General features: G+C 48.9%; 2 protein-coding genes across 4 annotated transcripts in view; both read right to left on the bottom strand.

Moving 5' to 3' along the window:
• Nucleotides 1–3722: 3722 nt before the first annotated feature.
• Nucleotides 3723–26306, bottom strand: part of LPCAT2 (lysophosphatidylcholine acyltransferase 2) — a 51874-nt gene continuing 29290 nt past the window's right edge. For all 3 annotated transcript variants that reach the window (XM_036345349.1, XM_036345348.1, XM_036345347.1), the window contains 3 exons: nucleotides 11008–11106; nucleotides 6998–7133; nucleotides 3723–4151 (listed from right to left, as the gene is read on the bottom strand). In XM_036345349.1, the coding sequence (XP_036201242.1) occupies nucleotides 3967–4151; nucleotides 6998–7133; nucleotides 11008–11106 (420 nt within the window). In that variant the 3' untranslated portion in view covers nucleotides 3723–3966. The remainder of the gene's footprint in view (nucleotides 4152–6997; nucleotides 7134–11007; nucleotides 11107–26306) is intronic.
• On the bottom strand, nucleotides 16041–17092 carry CAPNS2 (calpain small subunit 2). The gene has a single exon (XM_036345350.1). The coding sequence runs from the start codon at nucleotides 16975–16977 to the stop codon at nucleotides 16216–16218; it is 762 nt and encodes a 253-aa protein (XP_036201243.1). The 5' UTR covers nucleotides 16978–17092; the 3' UTR covers nucleotides 16041–16215.

The raw sequence follows: 26306 nt of genomic DNA on the forward strand, positions 1-26306 counted from the left end.
ACAGTTACGTAACCCTGAGCAGTGAGGAAACCTTCCTGAGCCTTAGTTTCTGCATGGGTTTCTACATAATCCGGGGTTTTCTATTTGTTGTAAAGACTATCTCTATTCTAATACAACGCAAGGCAGACGCGGTCAGGGAAAGATAGCATTGCCCTCATTCATCCATTCATCAAGTACTGAGCGTTTACTATGTGCCCGGAGCATCTAAGTGCTAGGAAGGACAGACAATGCAGACATAAACAAACCATTTCACACGCGTGTAAAAGCAATCGCAAGAAAAGGCCATAGGATTGAGAATGTCTGCAGGGACTGACTGGGCTTTTGACATTAGGTGATGGGGGAGTCCTATTAGATTTAAAATCGGAATGAAGTCGAACATTTAAAAATTAGATTAGATGGTTGCACAATTCTCTGAATATGCAATATATATATATATATATATATATATATATATATATATATTTAAAGGCACTGAATTATACGGTGTGTGAATCACATCTCAATGTAGCTTTTATTTTAAGTCTGAATGAAGAAGAGAGAGGCAGGTGAAAATCTTTGGGAAAGAATATTCCAGAGGGAACATCAGGACAAAGACGCTGAGGCTGAAGGGCTGAAGTCATTGGAGGAAGAGAAAGATGGGGCAGAGGGAGCTTAGTGGGGGAGGAGATGGAGATGGTTGAGGTCTTGTCTGCATCTATGACAATGGAAAGGGGACAGTTCCCGTGTCTGGGAGTCATGTGTCTGCACTGCTCTGCCTCATGCAGAGAGCAGACCACCATCTTCTAAACAGAGGCAGTCTATTTTATTTTAATTTTTTCTTTTAATGTATATTGGCATTTGCATTAGCTCCGCTGCTATCATAAATATGTTTATATTCTCTACAAAAGACCCACATGATTTACCGTGTGTGTGTTTTACCAGAGGTGGTAGCAACTGTCATAGCTGCCAAGTAAAACATTCTTTAGACACTAAATAATATTCTTCAGACACTGTCATTGTAGACAAGAATAAAATCTGGACACCATTAGCAGACACAATATGACCTTCCTTTGAGCACAGCTGCTAATATGGAACCCTCACCTACACACCCAATACTAAAACAAAGCTAACCCTGTCCAGGATTCTGGATCGTGGAGCACGTGCTGAAACAAAAACAGTCCAACAACTAATGAGTCGGTGACCGACCGGCTAACAAAGACACCCAGTGACTGAACGTCTCACACAGAACTGAAGTCCACATCTGCAGAGCACTCGTCATATAACCACTTCCCGTTACTCTGTTGTCCTTTAAAGGAGAATATTCTGATGCCAGGGTGAAGGCCTAAAGTAGCATTTCCCGCTTCCCCCGCCCCCCCCCTTAATTTTGAGGCGCTCTCTTTGACATACCCATGGTGCCAGCTCTCACGCTTGGCCGCCGGAACCCTGACAGCAGTGGTAGAGAATGAAACGCACTGTGCACACAAGAACGTGGTCCTGACGTATGTAGGGTGCCATCGTCCCTCAGTGGGACTCTCCTGATTGAAATCTGGCTTCTAGGCCTCGGGATCTACTATTTATTTCGGAGAGGACCCTGTTTTTCTCAAACTATTCCATAAGACTTCAGTGCACGTAAGTGATTTCATGAAACGCAATTCCTTACTATACATCCCACACGGAGCAAGGCCTCTTTAAAGGAAGTTTTGGTTAAGGCGGCATAAAAGTAGAGGCCAAGTCTGAATAGACCGAGGATCATGGCTTGGGTTCCTGCACACCCCCCCTTCACCCTCCACCAGTCCAAAGTCAACTTCTTTATGAACACGAGCGATTGCACCCTTGGCTAAAATGGGAGTTTTTCATTAGAGTAAAATCATGTCTGACATTTCATAAAGCTTCAATGCAAACAAAAAGGATTAATCATATTCCTAAATATGCAAGCAAGCAAGTTCAAACCACAATATTAAAAAGGCCTATTACGTTTGAGACAAAAGAGCAAAACCAGAATTTTTTAATGGCCATGATTTTAGGTAGCAGTTCTGTTTGTTCATAATAAAATAGGAATATTACATTGGCAGAAGTGGAATTAAAGGGCATACAATATTATTTTAAAACAGGCAGACAATGGGCTCACTTCCAAGAGCCTCATAGAAAGCTTTTAATTTCCAATGATGCTTTTCCATGACCCGTAGAATTAATATGTGGCTTTTCTCTGATTAAAAAAAACAGTCACGGTACCTGAGTATTACATACATTCAATTGCGGATGACAAACACTATTGGAAACCTAGACTTTCCTAATTAAGCAATTGTTTCCAGTTCATTCAGTGCTTTTTGTCTAAGTAGCTTTAAGATACATAAAAAGCAAACAATTACATATATTTATATATATATATATATATATATATATATATACTCCGACAAAGTTTCTAGTAAGCAATTATTCAAATACACATATACACAATTAAATTAGAACACTTAAGTGCTTAAGATGTAGAACTTATGTTTAAAGTCATGACTCTTGATTACATATAAATGCCAACACCTCTCCCATGAGACTTTCAACTTCAAAAATGGCCTTCCTCACACACTGGCTCGGGGGTGACTCACCCTGATATTCAGAAACATAAGCAAAACAAAGCGTTTAAATGCAAAGACTAAATTCAGAATCTGAACCATTTTTATGCATCATATTTAAAAAATCGCTTCTTTCTTCAAAATTTCCAACATAAGCCATACTGACAACATGTGTACATGCATGACAACCAACAAAAATGGCACGAGAGGCAAATCGTTGGTTAACCAAAAGGATACGCGTCGCTGTCAGACGCCTGCCTGGGGGCTGCATGTGGGGTTGCTGGGTTTTTGGAGTCCCTAGCTTTCGGGGATGCCTTAGGACCTTGTGTGTTTCCCTGGACTGGAGATTCCTGACAAGTTCGAAAACTCGAGTGGGCATCTAACAAAATAAAACCCCCACCTGGATGGTAACATTATGAATTCTAGTATCATATCAGTAGAGGAAATCGGATTCATTTACTGGGCAAGAGCTGCATTCTACGCTGTCCGGCTCAAATTAAACTAAACTCCGTGGCACACAATTCATTTTCCCATTAGGCAATCGATGTTCCCTTCAATCAGGCAATTCCCACTTAGCCTGTGGCCATGGCTGCTGCCTGTGAAAACAAAGTTCTACATCAGGAGGTCGTGCAAAAGGGTCTGATTTCCCTCCGCAGGTGGTTTAGGGGTGCAGGCGACAGAGAACAGGGATTTGAAGAGTCTCATCTAATTAAGAGAGTTCTCCTTTCTAATCCAACCATAGTCACTGATCCAAGAAAATGGAAATGGGCCGGGGGAGAGGGGGCAGACTCTTCATGCTTATTTCCAGAGTAGAAAGGGACTAGAGATGACAAAATAGTACTTATTTTTCCTTAGAAAACTCTTTACTGTGTGGATACACTCCAGGAAGGCAGCGCACTTCATTCATTTGGATGTGCAAACTCAACGGGAGAATCTGCAAAAACACACGTATCACCAGTAAACCAATCAGTACAGGACAATATGACAGGCAAAAAGATATTCCTCGACCTACACGGGTGAATGGAAGCATCCTAATAAAATCTATCATTTTTATAAAAAACCTTTCCATTTAAAAATTTTTAAAAATTTATTCCTCACCCGAGGATAGGTTTTTAGTGATCTGAGAGATAGAAAGGGAGAGAGAGAGAGGAATATTGATGTGAGAGAGAAACATAGATCAGTTGCCCACCCCTGCACATGCCCCAACCCAGGATGGAACCCACAACCTAGGTATGTGCCCTGAAACCTTTTGGTGCCTGGGAGGATGGTCGACCAACGGAGCCACCCAGCCAGGGCAAAGTTTTCCCGTTTATACATCGCCATGACTCCACAAATCATATTTATACAATACGACTGATCCACGCCGCCCCGATCTCAGGGAAAGGCCGCTCCATCCTCCTTCCTGGGATGCCCGCTCTCAGTCATCTTTCTTGTCTGAGGGGCTCTCCTCGCGGCTCTCGGGACTGACTTTATTACTGGCCGTGGCGGGCGCCGCGGGGCGCTCCTCGGGTAAGGAGAACACGTGGCCGGCCTGCAGTTCCAAGTACGTCGTAAAGATCCTCGCATATTCCGGGTGCTTCAGGGCAAAGCTCTTAAATTCCTCTAGAAGAAGGGAGGAAACCAAATCCAGTTCAATGGAGGCGAAGATTCTTTTGACATATGACTTTAATAAGATAATTACTTGCAACTCCTATGACTCAACCCTCATAAATGCGGACAATGGCTTTGGAAGACAGCGTTTCCATGACCTAGGGAAGTTGAAAGATACGCATGTCCTGGGGCCCATTAATTCTACCCCCAGCGTGGTGTAGAGAACCTAGAGAAATTGATGCCTCGTGTGTCCCGGGAGACATGGAGGAGAATTCCGTGGCAACATGGACAGAGTGCACGTGTTTGTCAACAGCAGCAATGGCTAAGTACATGTTGCCGTATTCGTGGAACATGATGCTGTAAGGCGATGAAAATGAAGGGACAGCCATGGTGCCAGGATGCAGATGCAACTTAAAGCCTCTGTGCTGAATGACACAAGCCAGATACAAATGAGCACCATTTGTCTGAGTGTGTTATATGAATTCCCAAATGCAGGCCAAACAGAAATGGAGGAGAGTTTATGGAGCTTGTTTAGCAAAGGGAACCTGGTCTTTGAATCAGCTTGCTAGGTGGGTCTATAAACAAGGGATTTTAACCCAATGTCCTATTTCTATCCATTGATTTAATTTTTAATCCTATGATAACCAGGAGCCTGCTTCACAGCACATGGGACGACCCAAGCACGTTTGACAATGAAACCCGTCTTGGTGATGAGGAAGTCGCCAGACTGAGCCCGACTCATTCTTTGCAACCGCAACGGTGTTTGCAGTCACAGACTACAGTGGGGCCTTGACTTATGGGTGTCCCGACTAATGAGTTTTTCGAGATACGAGCCGTCTCTTGGCCGATTTTTTGCTTTGAGTTGCGAGCTAAAATTCGGGTTACGAGCCAGCTTCAGATACCCCACCGCTAGTTGGCGCAGTGAACGTCACAGTGAACGCCACATCAGCAGCCCAGCATCACGTCTCACTCGTTCACAACTGATTTGACATACGAATAATTTGAGTTACGAGCTCCGTCACGGGAACGAATTAAACTCGTAAGTCAAGGCCCCACTGTATTTTATATTCCAGATCAGGCAAGCTATGCATTGTTCCTCTGAACACCCCGAACACAGGTTCCTCTGTGTCGGTCTGTGTCAATGACGGAGACACGGAGGACTTAGGTGACTTCTAAGATAAGTGAACTTTGATTTTAAGACTCAGGCTCTGTTCAAAAGATCAAGGTCTCTGTCCTCTTTGGGGATGTCCGTGGCATTAAAGAGAAACTCGCTCCGAGAAGAAGTGCTGTGAGCTAACTTTGAAATTGGGCATTAATGTGGCTAATGGAAAACCAAGAATGCAAACCGTTTAAATGATCAACAGTGAAACCGTTGTAAAGGTCACATTTATGATACATTTAATACCAATTCCTTTATAAAGTTATACCTAAATATCCTAGATATTCCTGAAAAAAAAAAAAAGTGGACTGCTATACTGTTGGGAAAAGGGAGATATTCTGAAAAGGAAAAAGCTGAACTCCCCCAAACAATGCAGGTTTTCCTGTAAAATTATTAAAACCAACAGGCAAAATGATGACTACCGACAAAGAACCTTTAGTATTAGCTTCCACTGAAATAGCGATTGCAAATAGTTTTTCCAAATTTGGTAGTTCAGAGGAATAGAGTCTTACGTATGAAAGAAAAATGGTCAGAGGAGGAGTATGCATGGGGTTTCTGACTCATAAGTTTTATCTCAGTATATACTTCCCCATTTCCTCCTTCCCTCCCTCCCTCCCTCCCTCTCCTTTTTTTTTTTCCTTAAATGAACTCACTAGAGTAAGTGTGCTAGGCACTTAATTACCTAAAATAGAATAAAGGGCAGCCAAAATGACAGTAATTAAAACAGGAGTAAGAGAAATTTGTGACCTCACTTCCCCACCCCATAAAAGTGAAGCCGAAACTCTTGGCACTCATTGAAGAGGCGTCCTCTGCCAGCCTCAGGGAGAAGCCTGGGGAGCCCACGCTGGCCTGACGTCTGACGTCTGTGAGCCAGCCCACCGGCCACATCAACGCTAAGGTGGTCTCTCTGCTGTGGGGTGTTTCTCGATGACCGCACTGTGAAACCGGTGGAAACGGAGGCACCGTCCTTCTGCCGGTGGGACTTGTTCTGATGTGTGGTCTTGAGCCATTGGGAGAAAGGCCGGTCACGGATGGACCAACCTGCCATTTGGCCAGAAGGCCTTCCTCCCCATCGTCCCTCCCTCACGGGGGTGCCAGCAGCAGGACATGAGGCAGCGAATGCGAAAGCTTACGGAAGCCGCTAACAGTAGCCATCGCCAGGTGGTTTAGCTACGACCATTATGGTTGGCACCTCAGCCCACATCTCTTTGCAGTGGTTCCCATCCAGCTGGGTTAACTTGCTCGCACTGTGTGGCCACGCTGACAGCAGACGGGACAAGCCCTCCAGGAGGGAGGGCAGCAGATCTGAGCAATGGGAGAGGCGCTTGGGTGTGGGGGTCAATGGGGTGGGTCCTACAGCCCGGCGGTCTTGGTTGTGGAGCCCTGGCTCTGACATTCTCTAGCTGGATGACCGTACATAAGTTACTTAAATTCTTTGCACCTCAGTAAAATAATAATAAAAGGTACGGATGAAATAGGCTTGCTGTAAAGAATGAGTTAATCTGTATACAATGGAAGACTACGTAGCATTGGTAAGTCCTCATTAATTAGCTACTACTACCACTACACTACAGCTGCTAGTACTATCATCATCATCATCTCTACTGTCAATATAATTAGTGGAAGGCAACAACACTCTTGTCTTGAGAGTCACTCCATAGTCCGGATAAACTGAGTCAGGTGCCAACTGCCTACTCACCATAGGACACAGAATCGCCCTGGGCTATCTCCTTGAAGAGACCAGAACCGTCGAGGTCGGGCACCCCGAGGGAAGCCTGCAGAATGGTGGAAAACTCTTCCTCTGAGATGTAGCCGTCCTCATCAAGGTCAAAGAGCTGCAGGAAACAGAACAGAAAAGGGAGGAATAATCTCAGGAAATAAACTCTTGCACGATGCAAACATTACTCGTGCCCGGGCCAGGGATACGTTCCTGAAGAAAGCAGGGTGTCTGTGGCCCTCGCCACACGTCTAGGTGAGTGGGGGGAAGAGACGGAATTAAACTAGGGGCCGCCACAGTGCGAAGGACAGAAGGACATGGGAGTTCCGTGGAGGAGAGAAGGGAGACACCTCTCTGGAGAGGTCAGGAAAGGCTGGACAGAGGAGGTGACATGTGAGTTGGGTCTTAGAATCTCAAGAGACATTCCCGGAATATACAAGGACTGGCGGGGAACTGCCTGGGGCTCAAGTCAGGAGACTGAAGGACAAGCAGGAATCAGCCCACGGTGGAAATGTAATGGCTCACCTGACCCGTAGGAGCATGTGGCTGGGAATGTGGTGTGGTCACATGTGAACTGACAGAGCTCTTTGAGGCAGAGTGTGGAGGTGGGATCCGGGGGGGGGAGGGAGGGGGTGGAGGGAGGAGAAGGTTAATAAAACTAGAATCAGGAAAACCAGTTAAGAGTCTGGGGTGGAAAAGCAGGAAGGACACAGGAAGGGAAGGAATTATAAGGAAGCAAAAACAGGGCTTGCATATCGATTAGAGGTCAGTATGAAAGAATGGAAGGATTTTTTTTAAGTCAAGTAGCAGAACAGAAACACGGATGGATAACTAGTATTCCATATTCAAAATCCTCTCCTGGGCATTAAAAAAAAATTAATGATATAAGTACTGACTCTGTGCAGGCACCACTCAAAAGTATTCAAATCCCTTTATATGTATTAACTCATTTAACCCTTACAAGAGTCTTGGGTATGGGTGGTGCCATTATGAGGCCCATCTTACAGACCAGAGAGCTGAGGCCCCGGGTAACTTTCCCAAGATCACACCACTCCTACGTGGCAGAGCTGGGATCCACATCCAGGCAGATAATACCTAGCGTTGCTGTTGGTAAGGTATCCACTTCTGACCAAATGCAAGATCAAGAACAAGAAAAAACATGACAGCTAGACATGAGGCAAGGTGTGATAATCATGAGGTGAACTGCAAGCAAATATAGAGTAGTGTTGTAATTGTCCGCGTAATTCCCAGTTGTAATTTGCTGCCCCTGCTGAGAAAGCACTGACTTCCAGTTCAGTTTCTACCTCTGAGCCCCTCCTGGCAGCCAAGACAGTTGGAAAGTGAAAAGTGAGTGAGCATTTGTTTGCCCAAACTGTAGCCTCAGGGCCCTTTAGGGCCCGAGTCCTCAAATAGTAATTGCCAGGATTCAGACCAGCTGCCCTCCTGCAAGCCCTAAGCTTTCATCAAAGGCTGACCATCCTAAACAGTCCTCACCCACTCGCCGAACAGGCCAAGTGGCTGCCACACTTGGTCTTCGGTGGCTCTCACTTCCATACGAGTCCCCTTCATGGGTCCATCCTGGGGACTTTGACTTCCTCTCCATCTGTCAGTTGTCATGCTACCCTAGATCCCAGGCTCTTGTCGGAAGTTTAACACCCAAGTTTCCTCTGGGGGTGTGATAGCTCCAGGTTGCACAGAAGACTGGAACACTTAATTAACCAGAACATCCTGCCTTTCCCAAGACATGGCCCAAGGCCGTGCGGACCCTCCCTGGAACGGGAGTGACGGACAGAGCTGGAGTGGCTCCTGGAGTGGCTCGTGCTCACTGAAGTGCCCGGGGGAGGAGTGCAGGGACGTTCCTGGAGCAGACGGGCCGTCACGACGGCTCCCTCAGCCACAGTCCGTGCCCACTGCCACAGCTGAAGCGCTCCGGCCAATACGCTACACCTACAGGTCACCTACACCTTCATGGTGACATGAGATCAAAGATGGGACGTCACCTGTGAAGTGCTGCCCACATAAAAGAATGTGAATGGATCATACATATACATAAACATATATATATACTAGAGGCCTGATGCACAAAATTCGTGCAAGGGGCTTGGCCCTTGCAGCCTCAGTGGCTGCCTCGGCCCTCACAGCCCCAGCTTCAGTTGGAAGGTCGTCTGGAAGGTCATTTGGCTGTCCAGTCTAATTAGCATATTATGCTTTTATTGTGTGTGTGTGTATATATGTATATATATGTGTGTATATATATACATATATATACTGCCATAATATTTTCAAACACATCCGAGAAGGTTAAAAAATAACCAATACAAAGCATGACCCTTGCCTTACTGAAAAATAAAAAAAGCTAATTATAGTTTTAGGTCCCCCTTTCCTCACCCTGCCCCCCAAACCAAGGTCTGAGCCAGACAAAAATCTCAAGACTTCTCTATAAACAGTAATTACTGTGACGAGGGCCACATTTTCTATCAGGGTCTTTCATTGGTGAACCCCAAGTGCACATCTGGCCGACTACACTTGTAATTACGCAGACGTTCCCAAAACAGAACCAGAAATATCTGGACCGGAATAAGTGAGCCACGGGTATAATTTTAGGTTTCATGATGAATAAGTCTGTAAAAGCCAACAGCGTTCCCCTTGGAAGGAGTTCTGGCCTTGCCTCCTGCTGACCATCTGCCCAGCACCCACCACGTCGGTCCCTCGCAGGCCTCCCAGTTAACGGTTCACACCGATCAGACATAAAGAGGAAACCTGGACCTGTGCACTCCTCGGCCCCGGATGGGAGACCCGGACATTTCTGAGGCTCTCCCTGGGGGTCTCTCAGAGGCGAGAGAGGACTCGGGCAGGAAGTCTTTCTAGATAAGAGAGGGGGGTCTGGTTGGGGTCCCGGGGGAATCATCATCTCAGAGACAACCAGGAAGGAATGAGAGGGGAAGACAGGGATTGAGAAGGCCCCTCAGCTGTCACCGTGGACAGAAGCATGGGGACCACCACGCGGCCGAATGGTGAGGTCGGCAGCCACAGCTGGGCGAGACAGACAGGAGAGGGAGTTTGTGTTTTACTTGAGAGCAGACCGTTCACGATTAGGATTGTGAAGGGAGCGCCCCCCTTCCCATTTAAACACCAACTAGATGGAGCCCCTTTCAACTCAGAAGAACCGAAAACACATGTTGGGAGTGTATTCTTCCATCTCTCCCTGTTTTTAAATTTTTTAATATTTTTTATTGAGTTTAGAGAAGAAGGGAGAGGGAGAGAGAGAAACACCAACCAGAGAAACATTGATGAGGAGCCTCCTGTACCCACCCCGACTGGGCCTCAAACCCACAACCTGGGCCCGGAGGACACTCCAACCAACTGAGCCACACCGGCCAGGGCTCTCCCATCTCTTTTTTGCACATGGAAGCGATGGATGAAGCCGGGGTCCCCATAATTGAAACCCATGGGGACTGGGGACATGGTCTTATTCGTCTGTCCCCCAACACTGCTGTGAGAATACATGTGATACTACAGGCAGGGGGACCCTGGGACATCTTGGATGGGTTCATCTGGGACCACCCCAACAAAACCAACCCCCTCAGGAAAAACACCTTTAGCACGACCTCGGATACACAGAGCGAGAGGCAAGGACAGATCCGAACTTCCCGAGGGAGGAAGCAGGGTGACTAGCGGCAGGTGATTATGTATGAACCTCACGTCGGGGCTTGGCAAGAGGGAGGCAGAAAAGAGATAATTTTTTAAGCTAATTTGTGAAACCGCCTGCTCTTCGGCTCCGACGCCGAGACCTGGGCCGCCGACAGAGACCTTTGTGCTTCAGCGGGTGCGTGAGTTTCCTCTCTTCTCAGCAGCAACGGTCTTAATCGCATTAGCCCTGTCACTGCAGATCTATACACCGCGTAACAGATGCGCCGACTTTCAAATCATGCACTTAGAGTCAACCCCTATTTGTGGGGCAGTGTGAGTGCGCTCAGTGGGGCTGACAGTACCTTGAAGGCTACCTGGATGATCTCCTCCGTGTTGGCGGGGTTGCACAGCACAGCCAGGCCGATCACGTACTCCCGGAAGTCGATGCTGCCGTCGTGGTTCTGCAAAGGGACGGAGACATCGGTGAGCAGGGCCACCCGCCGCCCTGCTGCTCTGCACAGCCCGAAAGGTGAAGGTCGGGTCTGCCGGCAGCTCAACACCATCGTGAGCTGAGCCGACTGGGAAAAGAGTTTGTGCGGAGGCAGAACAGCAAGCAGGGGGCCCCCCCATTCCTCGTTCACGAGGAAGAAGACGGTATGTCCGTTTAGCAGCAAATACAAACACGTTATCACCAAGGCTCCCCTAAAGGGGCTCCACGGCACCCAGCGTGGTTCTTTTTTAACAAACATATATTTTTATTGATTTCAGAGAGGAAGGGAGCGGGGGAGAGAGATAGAAACATCAAGGAGGAGAGAGAATCATTGATCGGCGGTCTCCTGCTCGCCCCACACTGGGAATCAAGCCTGCAACCTGGGCATGTGTCCTGATGGGAATTGAACTGTGACCTCCTGGTTCACAGGTCGACACTCAACCACTGAGCCACGCCGGCGGGGCCCAGCGTGGTTCTTGAGCTCAGCCTGGCCGAAGCCCCTCTGGAGGCAGGACCCAGGACTTCCATCCCACTGGGGGCTGAAGCACACCCTCCACCAGGGAGGGAGGCCCTGCCACGCTGGGTCACTGAGCAACCCGCCACCTGCAGGCAATGGAAGGGGGAGGAAAGGGCAAATCGAGGCAACAATCACAGCGACATTCTTTCCTCTTTCCAGCCCGGATCTGCAATAAGCCAGCAGCCAGGGGGTGAACCTGAGCTCCCTCCGTGGCCCCTCAGGGTACCAGGCCCCAGGAGATGCGGCGGCTAAGCCTCCGGACATGACACCTAACCTGACACTAGGGTCTACACACCCCACGAGGTGTTGTTTCATGAGGGCCACGCTGGAGAAGGGGTCGGCCATGCTCACCCGGGCTGAATGAAGGCAGCCTTTCCCCGCACATCAAGGCCTCGCCTAGACAGGAACTGTGCAAGGACGAAATGGGCAGAGGGAAGGGAAGGAGGAAGGGAAGGAGGAAGGGAAGGGAAGGGAAGGGAAGGGAAGGGAAGGGAAGGGAAGGAAGAGAGAGGGGAGAGAGGGGCAAGGCAGAGAGGGAGGGAGGCGGAGATGGGAGAGAGAACTAGGAAGGAAGGGAGGGAGGGAGGGAGGGAGGAAGGGAGGAAGGGAAGGAAGGGGAGGAAAAAGGAAAAATGAGATGGGAGAGAGGGAAGGAGGGGGAGGGAGGAAGTAAGAGAACCTTAAACGCACTATGACTACCATCCCAGGTGTTAGAGTCATTTTGGCAGCAGAAACGTCCAGGGATGAGTTCCCAGATAAACAATGAACTAGTAGCAACACGGCTAGGGCGGGACTTGATGGATTAACCAATGTTTGACATCAGTGAGAGTGTGAGCTTACATAGAACAGAACCGGCCCTGCAGCAGCCAACAGAGAAAGGCTTGCGTCGTGAAGATACGCTACAGGCACACAGGGGTATCAGTATGCAACGTCAGTCCGTGCTCAGTTCCCCAGGAGGGTGAGGGAGGAGGTGTCCTGTTTACCCGAATATCCCTTAGGAGTGCATGTCTACTCAGGTACTGATTGTAGGACCAATTTTCTAGGAGTCAAATTGTTTTCCAGTGGTTGTCAACCTTCTGGCCCTTTAAATACAGTTCCTCATGCTGTGACCCAACCATAAAATTATTGTCGTTGCTACTTCATCACTGTCATGTTGCTACTATTATGAATCGTCATGTAAATATCTGATATGCAGGATGGTCTTAGGCGACCCCTGTGAAAGGGTCGTTCGACCGCCAAAGGGGTCGCGACCCACAGGTTGAGAATCGCTGTTTTATCCACTTAGCACTACAGGTAAACTTTGGAAATAAGTAATTCTAAGAGCATTCCAAGATCAACAGGTACACCCAACCATATTTCTAAGACCCCGCTATGGACGAGTTGTGCAATCCACCGAGGCTGCTATAGAAAATCAACGTTTACAAGTACATGCACTATTACTCACAAAATATTTTGAAAGTGCCCTTTAAAATAATGTATGAATATTGACTATGTTGGGTACGGAGCACACAGTGCTTTTCCTGCCACGAGTCGTAGAATTCAGTGGATTAAATGGAGATGAAGGTGTTTTTCAAAATCATCTGGGGTATTTTGAAATTTAAAAATGTAGAGGTGCAATTTCACGTATTTTTTTTTTTTTGAATCCATGAATGGTGTTTCCACCTTACTGTATTGATTGCACTGCTTGATATTAAAAATTTTAAAATGATGGATGGAGTTACAGGAATCAAAGGCCTTCATCTTAGGCTATAGGTATGCTCCCACGTAGAAATGGCAAAATTTAAAAAAAAGTGTGTGTATATATATATATATATATATATATATATATATATATCAGGTAAATACTCCCTCTTACATTGAAAACGTGCCTTTAAAACAGGGGTGTGCAAACTTTTTGACTCGAGGGCCACAATGGGTTCTTAAACTGGACCGGAGGGCCGGAACAAAAGCATGGATGGAGTGTTTGTGTGAACTAATATAAATTCAAAGTAAACATCATTACATAAAAGGGTACGGTCTTTTTTTTTTTAGTTTTATTCATTTCAAACGGGCCGGATCCGGCCCACGGGCCGTAGTTTGCCCACGGCTGCTTTAAAACATCAACTATTGGATGAAAACTAAGAAATCTATATATTTTTTTTGAACTTTTTTTGTTGATTTTAGAGAGAGAGGAAGGGAGAGAAACACCCACCGCACGCCCCCTCCTGGGGATTGAGCGCACAACCTGGGCATGCGCCCTGACCTTCTGGTGCCGGGGACAATGCCCAACCAACAGAGCCACACCGGCCAGGGCACCACTAAGACACTGAACTGCTCGTTCTCTGCCAAAGATCTGGTTACTCGGACAAATCCAGAGTTTGGACGGAATGTTCCAGCATCCACACTAGAGACGGAGGTTGTTTGTACAACTTTTAAACCTTCGTTCGTATAAAATGCGTTTGTATAAATATACAAACTTTCCTATTCTCTGAAGACAGCAGAAAGGAGGAACACGTAGGTAGCTTCACGCTCTGCCCGTGCCTGCGGGAAGGGACTCACAGGAGAAACAAGAGAAAGGCTTCCTACCGCCCGCAGTGGGAGATCCTTGTCTTAACTTCTAGAAAACATTTAACACGAACTGAGGGGGGTGGGTGGGGGGGACCGCGCGGCCACACTGCCCTCTCCACAGCCATCGTGCGGAAAGGTTCCATGACAGCTTCATGTTCTGAGCCCCGACAAGGCCGTGGTCCTGCCCCCGTGCTGACGCCTCCGCAAGCTCACCGAGATAGTGACCCTGACCTCACCATGGCTGCCGGCACGGCCTCACGCCTGCCCAGCCGCACCCGGTCCGAGCGGCACAGCGGGCCAGGCTGAACTTGCCAGTCCCCGAGGAATGTGGAAGGGACCCGTGTGCTCGGCCCGGGGCGGAATCACACGCGTGTGGTTTCATACATGTTACGTGACGGAGATGATGCTGAGGGCTGGTCACGGGCCAGTCACGTCATTTCCACGGTTACCACTTTCCTCTAAGGGAGTCCGGGGGTGGGGGGGAGGAAGAATTCACCTTCCAACTCGGGGGGTCCTCCGAAGGAGGGGAGAGGGAGGAGATGCCCTGAGAACCGGAGACGCAGGCGGGGGACCCACTGCAGAGCGGGCGGGTGAACCGAGGCTGAGTCTCCACGCGCGGACTCTGGACTCTGCCCACGCCGCCCTCACCGCCTGACTCGGGATGACAAGGCCCAGCCAGGGGCCACCCCCGAGGAAGGCACGGCGGGGGTGTCCCTGTCTCGGATGCCCATCTTCCTTCTCCGGACACGGGCAACGCCGACCCCCCTGCTGGGCCCTGGTTTCGGCTGAGACATTTGCCAACTACTGCGTGTGGCAGCTTCCTTCGGAGCTGTGGCCAGCGGCTCTGGCTGCTCGTCAGAATCACGAGGAAGCTGGGAAGATACTCGTCTCCGAGCCCCACCGCTACAGGTTCTTAGTGAACCCACTGGAGGGGGACTCGGGGACCAGCCTTCCTCAGGAGCTGCCCCGTGAGTGCCCATTTCAGCCAGGCCTGGGACCCTGCACGGAGGGAGCCGCGGCATGGATATATAGATTTACAGAAACATATACATCTCTCTATGGCTCTATGTATCATAGAACTGATTACGGTTTATGTAAGTTTTCCTTTCTTTTTTTTTCTTTCTTTTGTTGCTTGCTTTTTTTTCCTTGCCTGGTTTCCAGAGAGGAACAACAACAATAATATTCCTTGTTCCAGGGCAGGGCAAGACGTGACAAGCGCTGGCTGGGAGCCGGGCACGCCTGATCTCGTATGAAGTCCACGCCAGAGGGATCATGCTGGTCCTTACGGCCGCCAGAGACATTCTGGCTGCGGGTCCGCCCTCCCCCCCGCCCCAGACCCACTTTACAGATGTAAGGAAACCCAACCAAATTGCTACATGCTTTTTCCACCGCGAAAGAATTCTGGAACTTGAGACAGTTGCTCCACCATGAAAAAAAGACTACTACCCTTCTATAAAACGGCCTCATTCCCCAGTCCTGAACCCGTTTCTGTAGCTAAACAGGTTTCAGGGAAAGCATCTTCCAATTTATTTACACCATGGAAATGCCAGATGTAACACTAAGAGGAAACAGATTTTGAACTTCCCTCCTCACCTTTTTAGAGCAGAAAAAAAAAAAAAAAAGTAGTTCCCAACGGCTTTTTTTGATTGATTCCAAATGTTTTTCAAAAGTTAATTCTCACCAACAACAAACCTCTTGCTCCTTGGAATGCATTCACTCTATGAGCAAGAACCGATCTAAACCCATTGCCTTACAACCCCACCCTGTACCCCCATCACATCTGTGAGTCCGTACAGATCCAGTATCTCCCAAAGCCGACACACAAACCACTCACAAGCCTGCTCGTGGCAAATCTGTTTTAATTAAGCAGCAAAAAGCAGCGCGAGTCCAGGAGATGACAGCTGGGGGCCGGGGCGTCCGCAGGCGCGAAGACAGCACTGGGGGGGGGGGGGGGCGGGTAGGGGGGTGCTTTCAGCAGGCAGTCCTGTCCTCTGGGGGTGGGGGGGCCTGCCTGCCTCAGGAATACATGGTCAGCTGCAGCCACTCCTGGATGGACACCTGGATCCGGCCGTCCGCATCCCTATCCAGGGACTTGAAGGCCCGGAACATGGCATCCAGGCGGACCAGGCAGCTGATGAAGCCGTTGAAGTCCATGCTGCCGTCCTCGTCATCGGCGTAGCGCCGGACGATCATGTGGTGCAGCTGGTCGTTGAGCTGGAAGCCGGCGGCCTGCAGCGCGGCCCGCAGCTGGGAGCTGCTCAGGGCCCCGGCGCGGGCCTGGTCGAACTGCCTGTACACACACTGCCACTTCTTCAGGTTGGTCCACAGGTACTTGAACTCCTCGAAGCCCAGCTTCCCGTTGGTGTCGTTGTCCATGACGGACACGATGCTGCGGCAGGTGTCCAGGCTGAAGCCGTCGGTCTTCAGGTCCTTGTGCTTGGAGAGGACTTTGTTGAGGATGTGCATGAGGTCGGTGGCCCCCACCTCCATGTCCGGGCCCGCCAGCTGCGCAAACTGTTGCCGAAACCGCCTGACCTCCTCGCTCTCGTGGGCCTCCACGTTGGTGAAATGCTCCTGGGTGGGCGGGGGCTCTGGGGTGTACTGAGCTGCTGCAGCCTCGCTGATGAGATTCACAAGTCCGCCAACGATCCCGCCAACATTGCCCCGTCCTCCTCCTCCTCCTCCTCCTCGTCTCTGACCTCCTCCTCCAAGAAGGCCTCCCAGGGCTTCCCCGAGGCCCCGATCTGCCCCTTCCAAAAACGCCTTGGCGAGAAACATGCTTCCCGCTGAACGAGAGGGATGAAGAGAGCCGGAATGGAGCCTGCCGAGCTCCCGGGCGGAAGAACTGGCTTTTCTCTCCCTGCCTCCGCGGCACCACGCCCCACGGCCCACATGCAGCCCACATGCCATGGCTCACCTCCCACTGAAGTTGCCTGAATTCCACTAGGTCCTAGCACCTGCCATTTTTAGGGAGCTCTTCTGATAAATATTCCTCATCTATAATAATAAGAGCATAATGTGCTAATTAGACCGGACGTCCTTCCAGACGAGGCCGGGGCTGCGAGGAAAGCCCGGGTCCCGGGTGCCAGAGGGAAGCCGGTGCCGGCAGCCGGGGGAAGGAAGGCCCACTCTTGCATGAATTTCGTGCATCGGGCCTCTAGTGTGTCTAAGAAATACTCGTCAGTGCTTGTGCGTAGGGCACATTCGAAGCAATAACGTCTGTAAATGATCCGTGTGCCAGCGATCTCGGTGCTCTCCCAGCACGCACTTTCCTGACAGAGGTCCGTGACTCAAGGAAAGCGAGCCATTCTTTTCTAAGGGACATTTACGAACAGAATGGAACGGGAGAATGACTGGCAATGGGAGTCTATGCACCTGATCCCCTTCCTTTGGCACAGATTTCCAAAATCCAGTGTTCTTAAGAAAAATGTGGAAGGGGGCTTTTTAAAATGCAGAGATTCTGCCTGGCTAGCATGGCTCAGTGGTTGAGCATCGACTTATGAACCAGGAGATCAGGGTTCGATTCCTGTTCAGGGCACATGCCCAGGTTATGGACACGGTCCCCAGTAGGGAGCATGCAAGAGGCGTCTGATCAATGATTCCCTCTCATCATTGACGTTTCTCTCAACTCTCTTTCTTCCTCGCTGAAATCAATCAAAAATATGTATTTTTTAAAATAATAAAAATAATAATTTAAAAAATGCCGAGGTTCTGATTCTGTAGCCAGAGATCATGAGCTATATATTTGGAATCTCTTTTGAAATGTGACACTCACACAGAAAAATGTACAAACCACTAAGGTATAGCTCAACACTTCAGACGGCACACCCCCATGTCAAGAACAGAATGTCAGCAGCACCCCCAAAGCCTCTTCGTGCCTCTTTCCTAAGATACTCTCTTCCCTGAAGGGGAACCACTATCCTGACATCTAACACCATATATTCCTTTTTCTACCTGCAATCCATGGAATCAGGCAACATGTCCTTTTTGATATTTTGTCCTTTAAGTTTTTTAAAAAAATATATTTGCTTTCATTGATTTTAGAAAGGGGGAAGGGAGATGGAGAGAGAAACCATTATGGGTACCAAAAGGCAAGCAGTGAGTTCCGCTGAGGAAAGGCAGCATTGACCTGCAGAAGAGGAGAGTATGCAGGCCTCCCCATCGCTTGAGTCAGCGTTCTCCAAACAGACATGGGAAGGGAGGGACGGGAGAGTAAGAATTGGACTGGGAAGGGGGTCGAATGCCATGTGTCAGCCCATCGCATAGGTTACTGTGGGGACCACTGACAGCTCAAATATGAAGTAAAAAAAAAAAAAAAAGACTAGCTAGAAAATGAATTGTTAACTGTATGCCCCTAGTATTGACTGATGGCTATTCCTATACTAGAGGCCCAGCGCACGAAATTGTGCGTAGCTTGCCGCCGCTTGCCGCCACCTGTCACTCAAGCCACACCACCCCGCCCACCACCACTTGTTGCTGGCTGCTCGCCACCCCGCCCACCACTCGCCACCCCATGGTCGTTCCGCTTATGGTCCCTGGCCGTCTATTATACAGGATTATCAGGGAGCGACTGGTGGCTAAGGAACATGCTCTCTTGAGGACATGAAAGCGATGCCTCCCTCTGCCACACCCAGTGGTTTGTGTCACATTTTCCGACACAAGCTTTATGGCATAATGACTCCAATAACTGGTCTCATGGGTACGATAAAGGCCAAATGTCTTCCTTAACCACAAAGCAGCAGCACCATAAAGGGAATGTCTTCCTTTTGGGGGACCCCAAGGGATTATTTGGCCTCAGACAGATTTAAACCCATTCGTATACGCTTCCCTCCGAGGGAACCGGATGGCTTTGTCTTTGTAGTGCTGGAAATTAGCTTGATGGCGCTCACTGCCACATAAAATGCGCCTCCTGTGCCCGTCTGAAGTGTTTCCACCCGGTTTCAACCCAGTTCCTCTCGTTTGTTTCCTGTGAAGATGGAGGGCATTTGGCTAACGGTTTCTCAAAAGCCATCCCAGGGTGAATGCTGTTAGTAGAGCAACGAGCCTTCTCCTTCCTGGACTCTTTAATGCCCTGAGGCTGTTTATTCGAACACGAATAGCAACTCTGGTCGCTGTCTGGGCACCCCTACTGCCTACATCTGGAGAAACAACCTCAATTTGCGGGGGAAGAGCTATTGAAGGTAAAAAAGTAAACAGTGACACGTGAGTGCCAACAGCAACATGATTCAGAATCATCCCAAAGTGGAAACAACCTAACTGCCCCCAGCTGGTGAGCGGATAAGCAGAACGTGATCTATCTGTAGAGTGGAGCCCTATTTGGCGGCACGAAGGAATGAATTGCTTCCTTGACATGGATGAGCCTTAAAAACATGCTAAGTCAAAGCAGCCAGACACGAGACCATATAGTGTAGGATTCCATTAATGTGAAATGTCTAGAAAAGGCAAATCGACAGAGACACGTCCCCATTCTAGAGCAGGCCTAGAATAACACAGAAGGGGAAGGTCCCCATTCTAGAGCAGGCCTAGAATAACACAGAAGGGGAAGGTCCCCATTCTAGAGCGGGTCTGGAATAACACAGAAGGGGAAGGTCCCCATTCTAGAGGAGGCCTAGAATAACACAGAAGGGGAAGGTCCCCATTCTAGAGCGGGTCTAGAATAACACAGAAGGGGAAGGTCCCCATTCTAGAGCGGGTCTAGAACAACACAGGAGGAGAAGGTCCCCATTCTAGAGCGGGTCTAGAATAACACAGAAGGGAAAGGTCCCCATTCTAGAGCGGGTCTAGAATAACACAGAAGGGGAAGGTCCCCATTCTAGAGCAGGACTAGAATAACACAGAAGGGGAAGGTCCCCATAATAGAGCGGGTCTAGAATAACACAGAAGGGGAAGGTCCCCATTCTAGAGCGGGTCTAGAATAACACAGAAGGGGAAGGTCCCCATTCTAGAGCGGGTCTAGAATAACACAGAAGGGGAAGGTCCCCATTCTAGAGCGGGTCTAGAATAACACAGGAGGGGAAGGTCCCCATTCTAGAGCGGGTCTAGAATAACACAGAAGGGGAAGGTCCCCATTCTAGAGCGGGTCTAGAATAACACAGGAGGGGAAGGTCTCCATTCTAGAGCGGGTCTAGAATAACACAGAAGGAGGAGGCCCCCATTCTAGAGCGGGTCTAGAATAACACAGAAGGGGAAGGTCCCCATTCTAGAGGAGGTCCCCATTCTAGAGCGGGTCTAGAATAACACAGAAGGGGAAGGTCCCCATTCTAGAGGAGGTCCCCATTCTAGAGCGGGTCTAGAATAACACAGAAGGGGAAGGTCCCCATTCTAGAGCGGGTCTAGAATAACACAGAAGGGGAAGGTCCCCATTCTAGAGGAGGTCTCCATTCTAGAGCGGGTCTAGAATAACACAGAACAACAACTTTTTTTTTTTGGTGGGGGGAGTAGGTAGGTGACAGGAATTACAAGTTAAAGGCACAAAAGAATCATATTGGGGTGATGGCAATATTCTAAAACTGTCTTATGGTGATGGTTGCACAACTTGGTAAATTTACCAAAAATAACGATTGAAATGTATGTTTAAATTGGGTAAATTATATGATATGTAAAATGTGCCTCAAGAAAGTTATTTTTCAAAAAGTCAACAGGACAGTGTGTAGTAGGAAGAAGAATGAACCTGGAGTTCTCGTCCTGGACCTGCCGTGACCTAGCTGGGCAGCCTTGAGTCTGCAACTTCCTGCCTAGGGCTGGCCGCCTCCTGCAAAATGAGGAAGATGGGCCATCTGACACCAAAGGCCCTTTAGCTCTAAAATCCTAGAAGCTAGACTTTCATGTGCCACGACATCGTGTCAGCAGCAGCATTCTCACCTGGCAGTCAGTTCCTTCTGGTTCCCAAGTCTTTCTATGCTATATATTCATTTAATTCAACCTTTCTTTATCGTGGGTCTGCCTCCATAACATTTATTATTTTTTAATATATTTTTATTTATTTCAGAGAGGAAGGGAGAGGGAGAGACCGAAACATCAATGACGAGAGAGAATTGTCAATCGGCTGCCTCCTGCACGCATCCTACTGGGGATTTAGCCAGCAACCCAGGCATATGCCCCAAATGGGAATAGAATTGTGACCTCTTGGTTCATACATCGATGCTCAACCCCTGAGCCACGCTGACTGGGCTGGCTCCACAACCTTTAAAGACATGAGTACTTACCCTTACCCCCTCTTTGACATATTATCTGGTTTTCAAAAGTATTTCTGATTGCAACCTACCAAGTATTTGCACCTCCGCACGGAATTCCAAGGTGGGGCAGTGAGCCGGGTCTGGGACAGCACAGGGCACGGGACTCCCCCTCTGAGAGGGAGCCTTTCTTGCAGGTGGGGTTCTCACCTAACTCAACACGGTCAGGACCAGACCTTCCTAGTTTACGGATGAGACTGTCATGTTGGATGAACCCCAAAGTCTTTCTAGATCAGCCGTGGGCAAACTAAATAAAACTAAAAAAAAAAAAGACCGTACCCTTTTATGTAATGATGTTTACTTTGAATTTATATTAGTTCACACAAACACTCCATCCATGCTTTTGTTCCGGCCCTCCGGTCCAGTTTAAGGACCCATTGTGGCCCTGGAGTCAAAAAGTTTGCCCACCCCTGTCTAGATCCATTGAGATAATCCCTATTCCTTTTTCTTTACCATCTTAGCCTCAGTCACAGGAGGAAATTAAATTGGTCTGATGTGTGCTCTTTACGGAGCCCCGACCTCCACCTCCCCGGGCTCCCGGAGGAGGCCAATGATTGCCCACTTGCTCCCCTTACAAAGCGAAGCTTTAGTGCTGCAGTCTCCTTTCCGTTCCCTTCACGCACCTCCTGCGTGTCCTTGCACAAAGGAGCCAAAGACAAAGCAGATAAGTCTCATGTGGATCATCTCTCCGGTCACAACACCCAGTGAGAGAAAGTACTAGGATGGACTCCATGTGGGAGCTAAGCTGACCTGAGAATTGAAGAGGGAAATGGCCAGACAATAGGACTACCAAACTTTCAGGACAACTCGTACGAATGAACTGAAAAGGTCATCTATCCCACTCAGAACGTCACAGCCTTCCTCTGTGCATTAGATCGTATACGCTATAGAGCAGATTCCATAGATCAAACCCCGATGGACTGAGGCTGGCATGTAGGTGAGTTCTTTTCCCATGAGCTAGGGAATACGATAGTCCTATCAAACCTGAACTGGAAATGCAAAGGCTAGAGGACGCCACTGTTGGTTGCAACAATTCACCTGTGCCATTGCAACAATTCACATAGGGAATGCATGGGTGAATGGGGATGGTGGTGTCCCAATAAAACTTTATTGACAAAGCAGGAGTCAGACTGTATTCGCTCCATCAGCTGTGGTTTGCCGGCCCCTGTTAAGCTGGTGAAAACAAAGCTTGCGGGTTAAGGTGTACAGACTGGGTTGGAGGCTCGCTGCAGTCAGGGCTTATGATAACCATTCTTACGGTGTAGGATACTCCCCATCTGATTGGAAGGGGTTCGCTCTGAACCCTTATTCTTGACAATCTGTCTGCCTCTTGTTTGCTATCTTCCCGCAGCTCTAACTCGTGGAATATGGTCCATCTTTTCTGATTCCTAAGCTACAGAATGGCAGGAGCGCACGCGCTTTCCCCCGGTACCATCTGCTCACACAGATCACAGCCGAATACATGTAGGCGGCTCCTTTTCCCACGCTGCACAAAATTCGAAAACTGTCATGCTTTTTCCCTTTTCTGCCTTCGGCCTGGCACTTGCTTCTCTGGCACGACCATGTACTCCGTTTACATATGAAGCAGGAAGAGGGTGAGTGCCCGGCAGCACTCGGACAATCCAGCATGTGTGGCCACTGTAAACGCCTGTAGATCTTGGATCACGGCTTCCCATGATGTGGAATGAATGCCTTTCTTTACCCCGAGCTCTTCCCGTCTGCCCTGTTCTTGGTCCTAGTTCAAGTGTGAAGTCATGGGTGCCAGTGGATAACAAGCATCCTTGCTTGTCCGTTCCTGCCAGGGAAGGCAGGGCTGTGTGATATGCAGCTATGCTGCTCATGCCGAGTCGGGACGGGCACTGACATGGCTCACATGGTTGGAAATGAACAGAGAAATCGGTCTGAGTGGCAAGCTGAATGCCTAGTCAACTGTGCAAGTTGTTCTGAAAGTTTGGGACCCTATACCCTACAACGTCAAAAAGTATTTACTGCCCTCGCTGGCTTGGCTCAGTGGATAGAGCATCAGCCTGCAGACTGAAGGGTCCCAGGTTCGATTCCCGGTCAGGGCACATGCTGGGGTTGCAGGCTCCATCCCCAGTAGGGGGGCTGTGCAGGAGGCAGATGATCAGTGGTTCTCTCTCATCATGAATGTTTCTCTCTCTCTTTCCCTTCCTCTCTGAAATCAATAAAAATATTTTTTTAAAAAAAAGTATTGCCCTGACCAGTTTGGCTCAGTGGATAGAGCATCAGCCTGCGGACTCAAGGGTTCCGGGTTCGATTCCGATCAAGGGCATGTACCTTGGTTGCGGGCACGTCCCCAGTGGGGAGTGTGCAGGAGGCAGCTGATTGATGTTTCTCTCTCATCGATATTTCTAACTCTCTATCCCTCTCCCTTCCTCTCTGTAAAAAATCAATAAAATATATTCTTAAAAAAATTCTTTTTTAAAAAAAAGTATTTACTATCTGGTTCTTTTCCAGAAAAAGTTGTCAGCCCCCGAAATACAGCTTTGTCACCAGGGAAGTTACACACTGCAATGGTGATGAGCATCGGCTGGGACACTGAGCAGGGTGCACCATGAGGTGTAGCGTAGAGGAGACAGGACGGGGCAGGTTTAAGCTTGCGGGTAAGGCTACTTGCAAGAGGTCAGAGGCAGAGTGTCCAGCTAGCAAGAGAGATGCGCTGCCTACGGAAACACCTGAGACTGTAAACGCGACCCTGTCTGCAGGTACCACACCACTTCCTCAGTAACTGTGACAGAGGAGGACAAAGTGAGCGATGACGCTGTGATGGGCGTCGCAGGACACTGTTATCGCCGTAAAAATGACTCCTATACACTGAGATATGAATACAAGAAGTGCTGAGAAGACACGGCGTTAAACAATTGTTTCGGCCCTCAGCTCGAATCCCCTGGACATTTGACGGATTCCACATTATCTTAGGACCCAGGGAGTTCAGGATACATTTATGAAGATAAAGAAGCTAAACTAAACCTACGGATGAAAAGGGTCTTTTCTCAAAGACATGGGACCCTCCAAAGGGGAGCAGCCCAAAGCCGTGACGAGGCCGTGCCTGGGGTCATGAACGCCATCTTTCTCTGGGATGCCCCCTGCCATCAAATACCTGAGCGTCTCGAAGAACAGGGCAGGATGTCCAAAGGAGCTCAACACACAGCATATATTTTAGGACAAATGGAGACAAAGGCTAGTGTGATGTTTTTGTAGGCTAGCCAAGAACGTAAGGGGATATGGAGGGATATTCAGGTCTGTCCTCTGTCCCCAAAACACCAACCACACTACATGAGACTTGGGAAAAGATTAAGAGAGGAGCCTTGGGCCGGTTTGGCTCAGCAGTTAAGAGCATCCGCCTGTGGACCAAAGGGTCTCGGGTTCGATTCCTCGTCAAGGGCACGTACCTTGATTGAAGGTTCAACCCTTCACCTCTAGCTGGGGTGTGAGTGGAGAGGCAACCGGTTGACATGTCTCTTAACACATGGATGTTTCTCTCTCTCCCCCACTCCCCATCCTTTCCACACTCTCTGAAAATCAATGGAAAAAATATTCTCACTCTTTGGGTGAGGATTAAAAAAATAATTTTTTTTTTAAAAAAAAGATTAATTAAGGGAGGAAAATAAGGGGAAATGGAGGATAAAGTGGGAAAGAACAAGGGAGGGGCCGCTGCACACAGTACGGCTATCAGGAGAGCGACAGGAACACCCCACCCTTTCTCTTTCCCGCCCTTCCTCCCCCTCGCCCCACCCCTCATTAAGCACTGAGTTTAGCAAGATAAGCCACCGGGAGAGAAACAAACTATGAAGCCACTGGACTTCCTTGTCGTTCCCATCGAACGGTCCCCAGCGAAATCGCTGGCAGAGACTGAGAAAACAAGCCTGGCGTGGCAGTGGATGTGGGGACAGGGCGGGGCGGCAATGACACGGCTCAGCTTCTCAACACAGAGCGACTCTGCACAGGCTCCGAGGTGCAGGCATGTCACGAACAAAAAGGGGGAGACGGACAGACAGAGACGGAGGGGAAAAGGGAAAGAAAGGAGGAAAGAAAAGACGGCCAGATGCATTAGCTAGTCATTCCCCGGCTTATTTTCTCTACCTTCCAGTGCATTGGACATCAAAGGACAAGTGCTGTACAGACCAGGTCTGTATCTAAAGTTAAGTCACACCATGCAAAGAAGTGAAGAAAAAAGTCACAGTTATAACTGATATGGGAGCCAATTGACACAGAAATGTGATCGACCACACTGGCTCACCGTCTCCTAACTCCCAGGGCCGTCTGGATCCTCAAGGTCAGAGGGAGTCAACCTCGCCAACTAGGATTACTTTAATCCTCAGCTCACCCTCCCTTCCCTCTCCCAAATCTGCCCATACGTGGCAGTGCTACAGCAACAGTGGGGCTGGTGGCAGGTGTCATCCGTCATCCAAAGACAGAACTGCCATCCCAGCAACCCCGTCACCGCCAGTGATGACAGTATGACACCCGAAAGCGAGGGCAACCTCCATAGACATGATTTTTACTTTTGATGAGAAATCCTGGTGAGCACAAAGCCTACACTTCCCTTTCGGTTCCCGTTTCATGTCACTTCCCACTCCCCCACCTCCTGTCCTGATTGGTACGTCCCTGCCATCTTCCTTCCTGTCCTATTTATAGAAACGTTACTTAAAAGTATGTGCGTGGTTTCTAGAGCCATTCTATATAAACCTCTCAGGACCAGTCATAGTGTGAGTGCAGAGTTCCTGTTTTCCCAGCCTGCACAGGGAGAGCCAATTGTTTTCTTCTCCTTTCCCCTAAATCTTTTTTTTTTTTTAACAAACATATTTTCCTTGATTTCAGAGAGAAAGGGGTAGGGAAAGAGAGATAGAAACA

Source organism: Myotis myotis, unplaced genomic scaffold (genome assembly GCF_014108235.1).
Source record: "Myotis myotis isolate mMyoMyo1 unplaced genomic scaffold, mMyoMyo1.p scaffold_m19_p_19, whole genome shotgun sequence".
NCBI lineage: Eukaryota > Metazoa > Chordata > Mammalia > Chiroptera > Vespertilionidae > Myotis > Myotis myotis.

Bases quoted from the DNA above. Each gene is read 5' to 3' on its own strand.
- CAPNS2 (XM_036345350.1), bottom strand. From the start codon at position 16,977: ATGTTTCTCGCCAAGGCGTTTTTGGAAGGGGCAGATCGGGGCCTCGGG.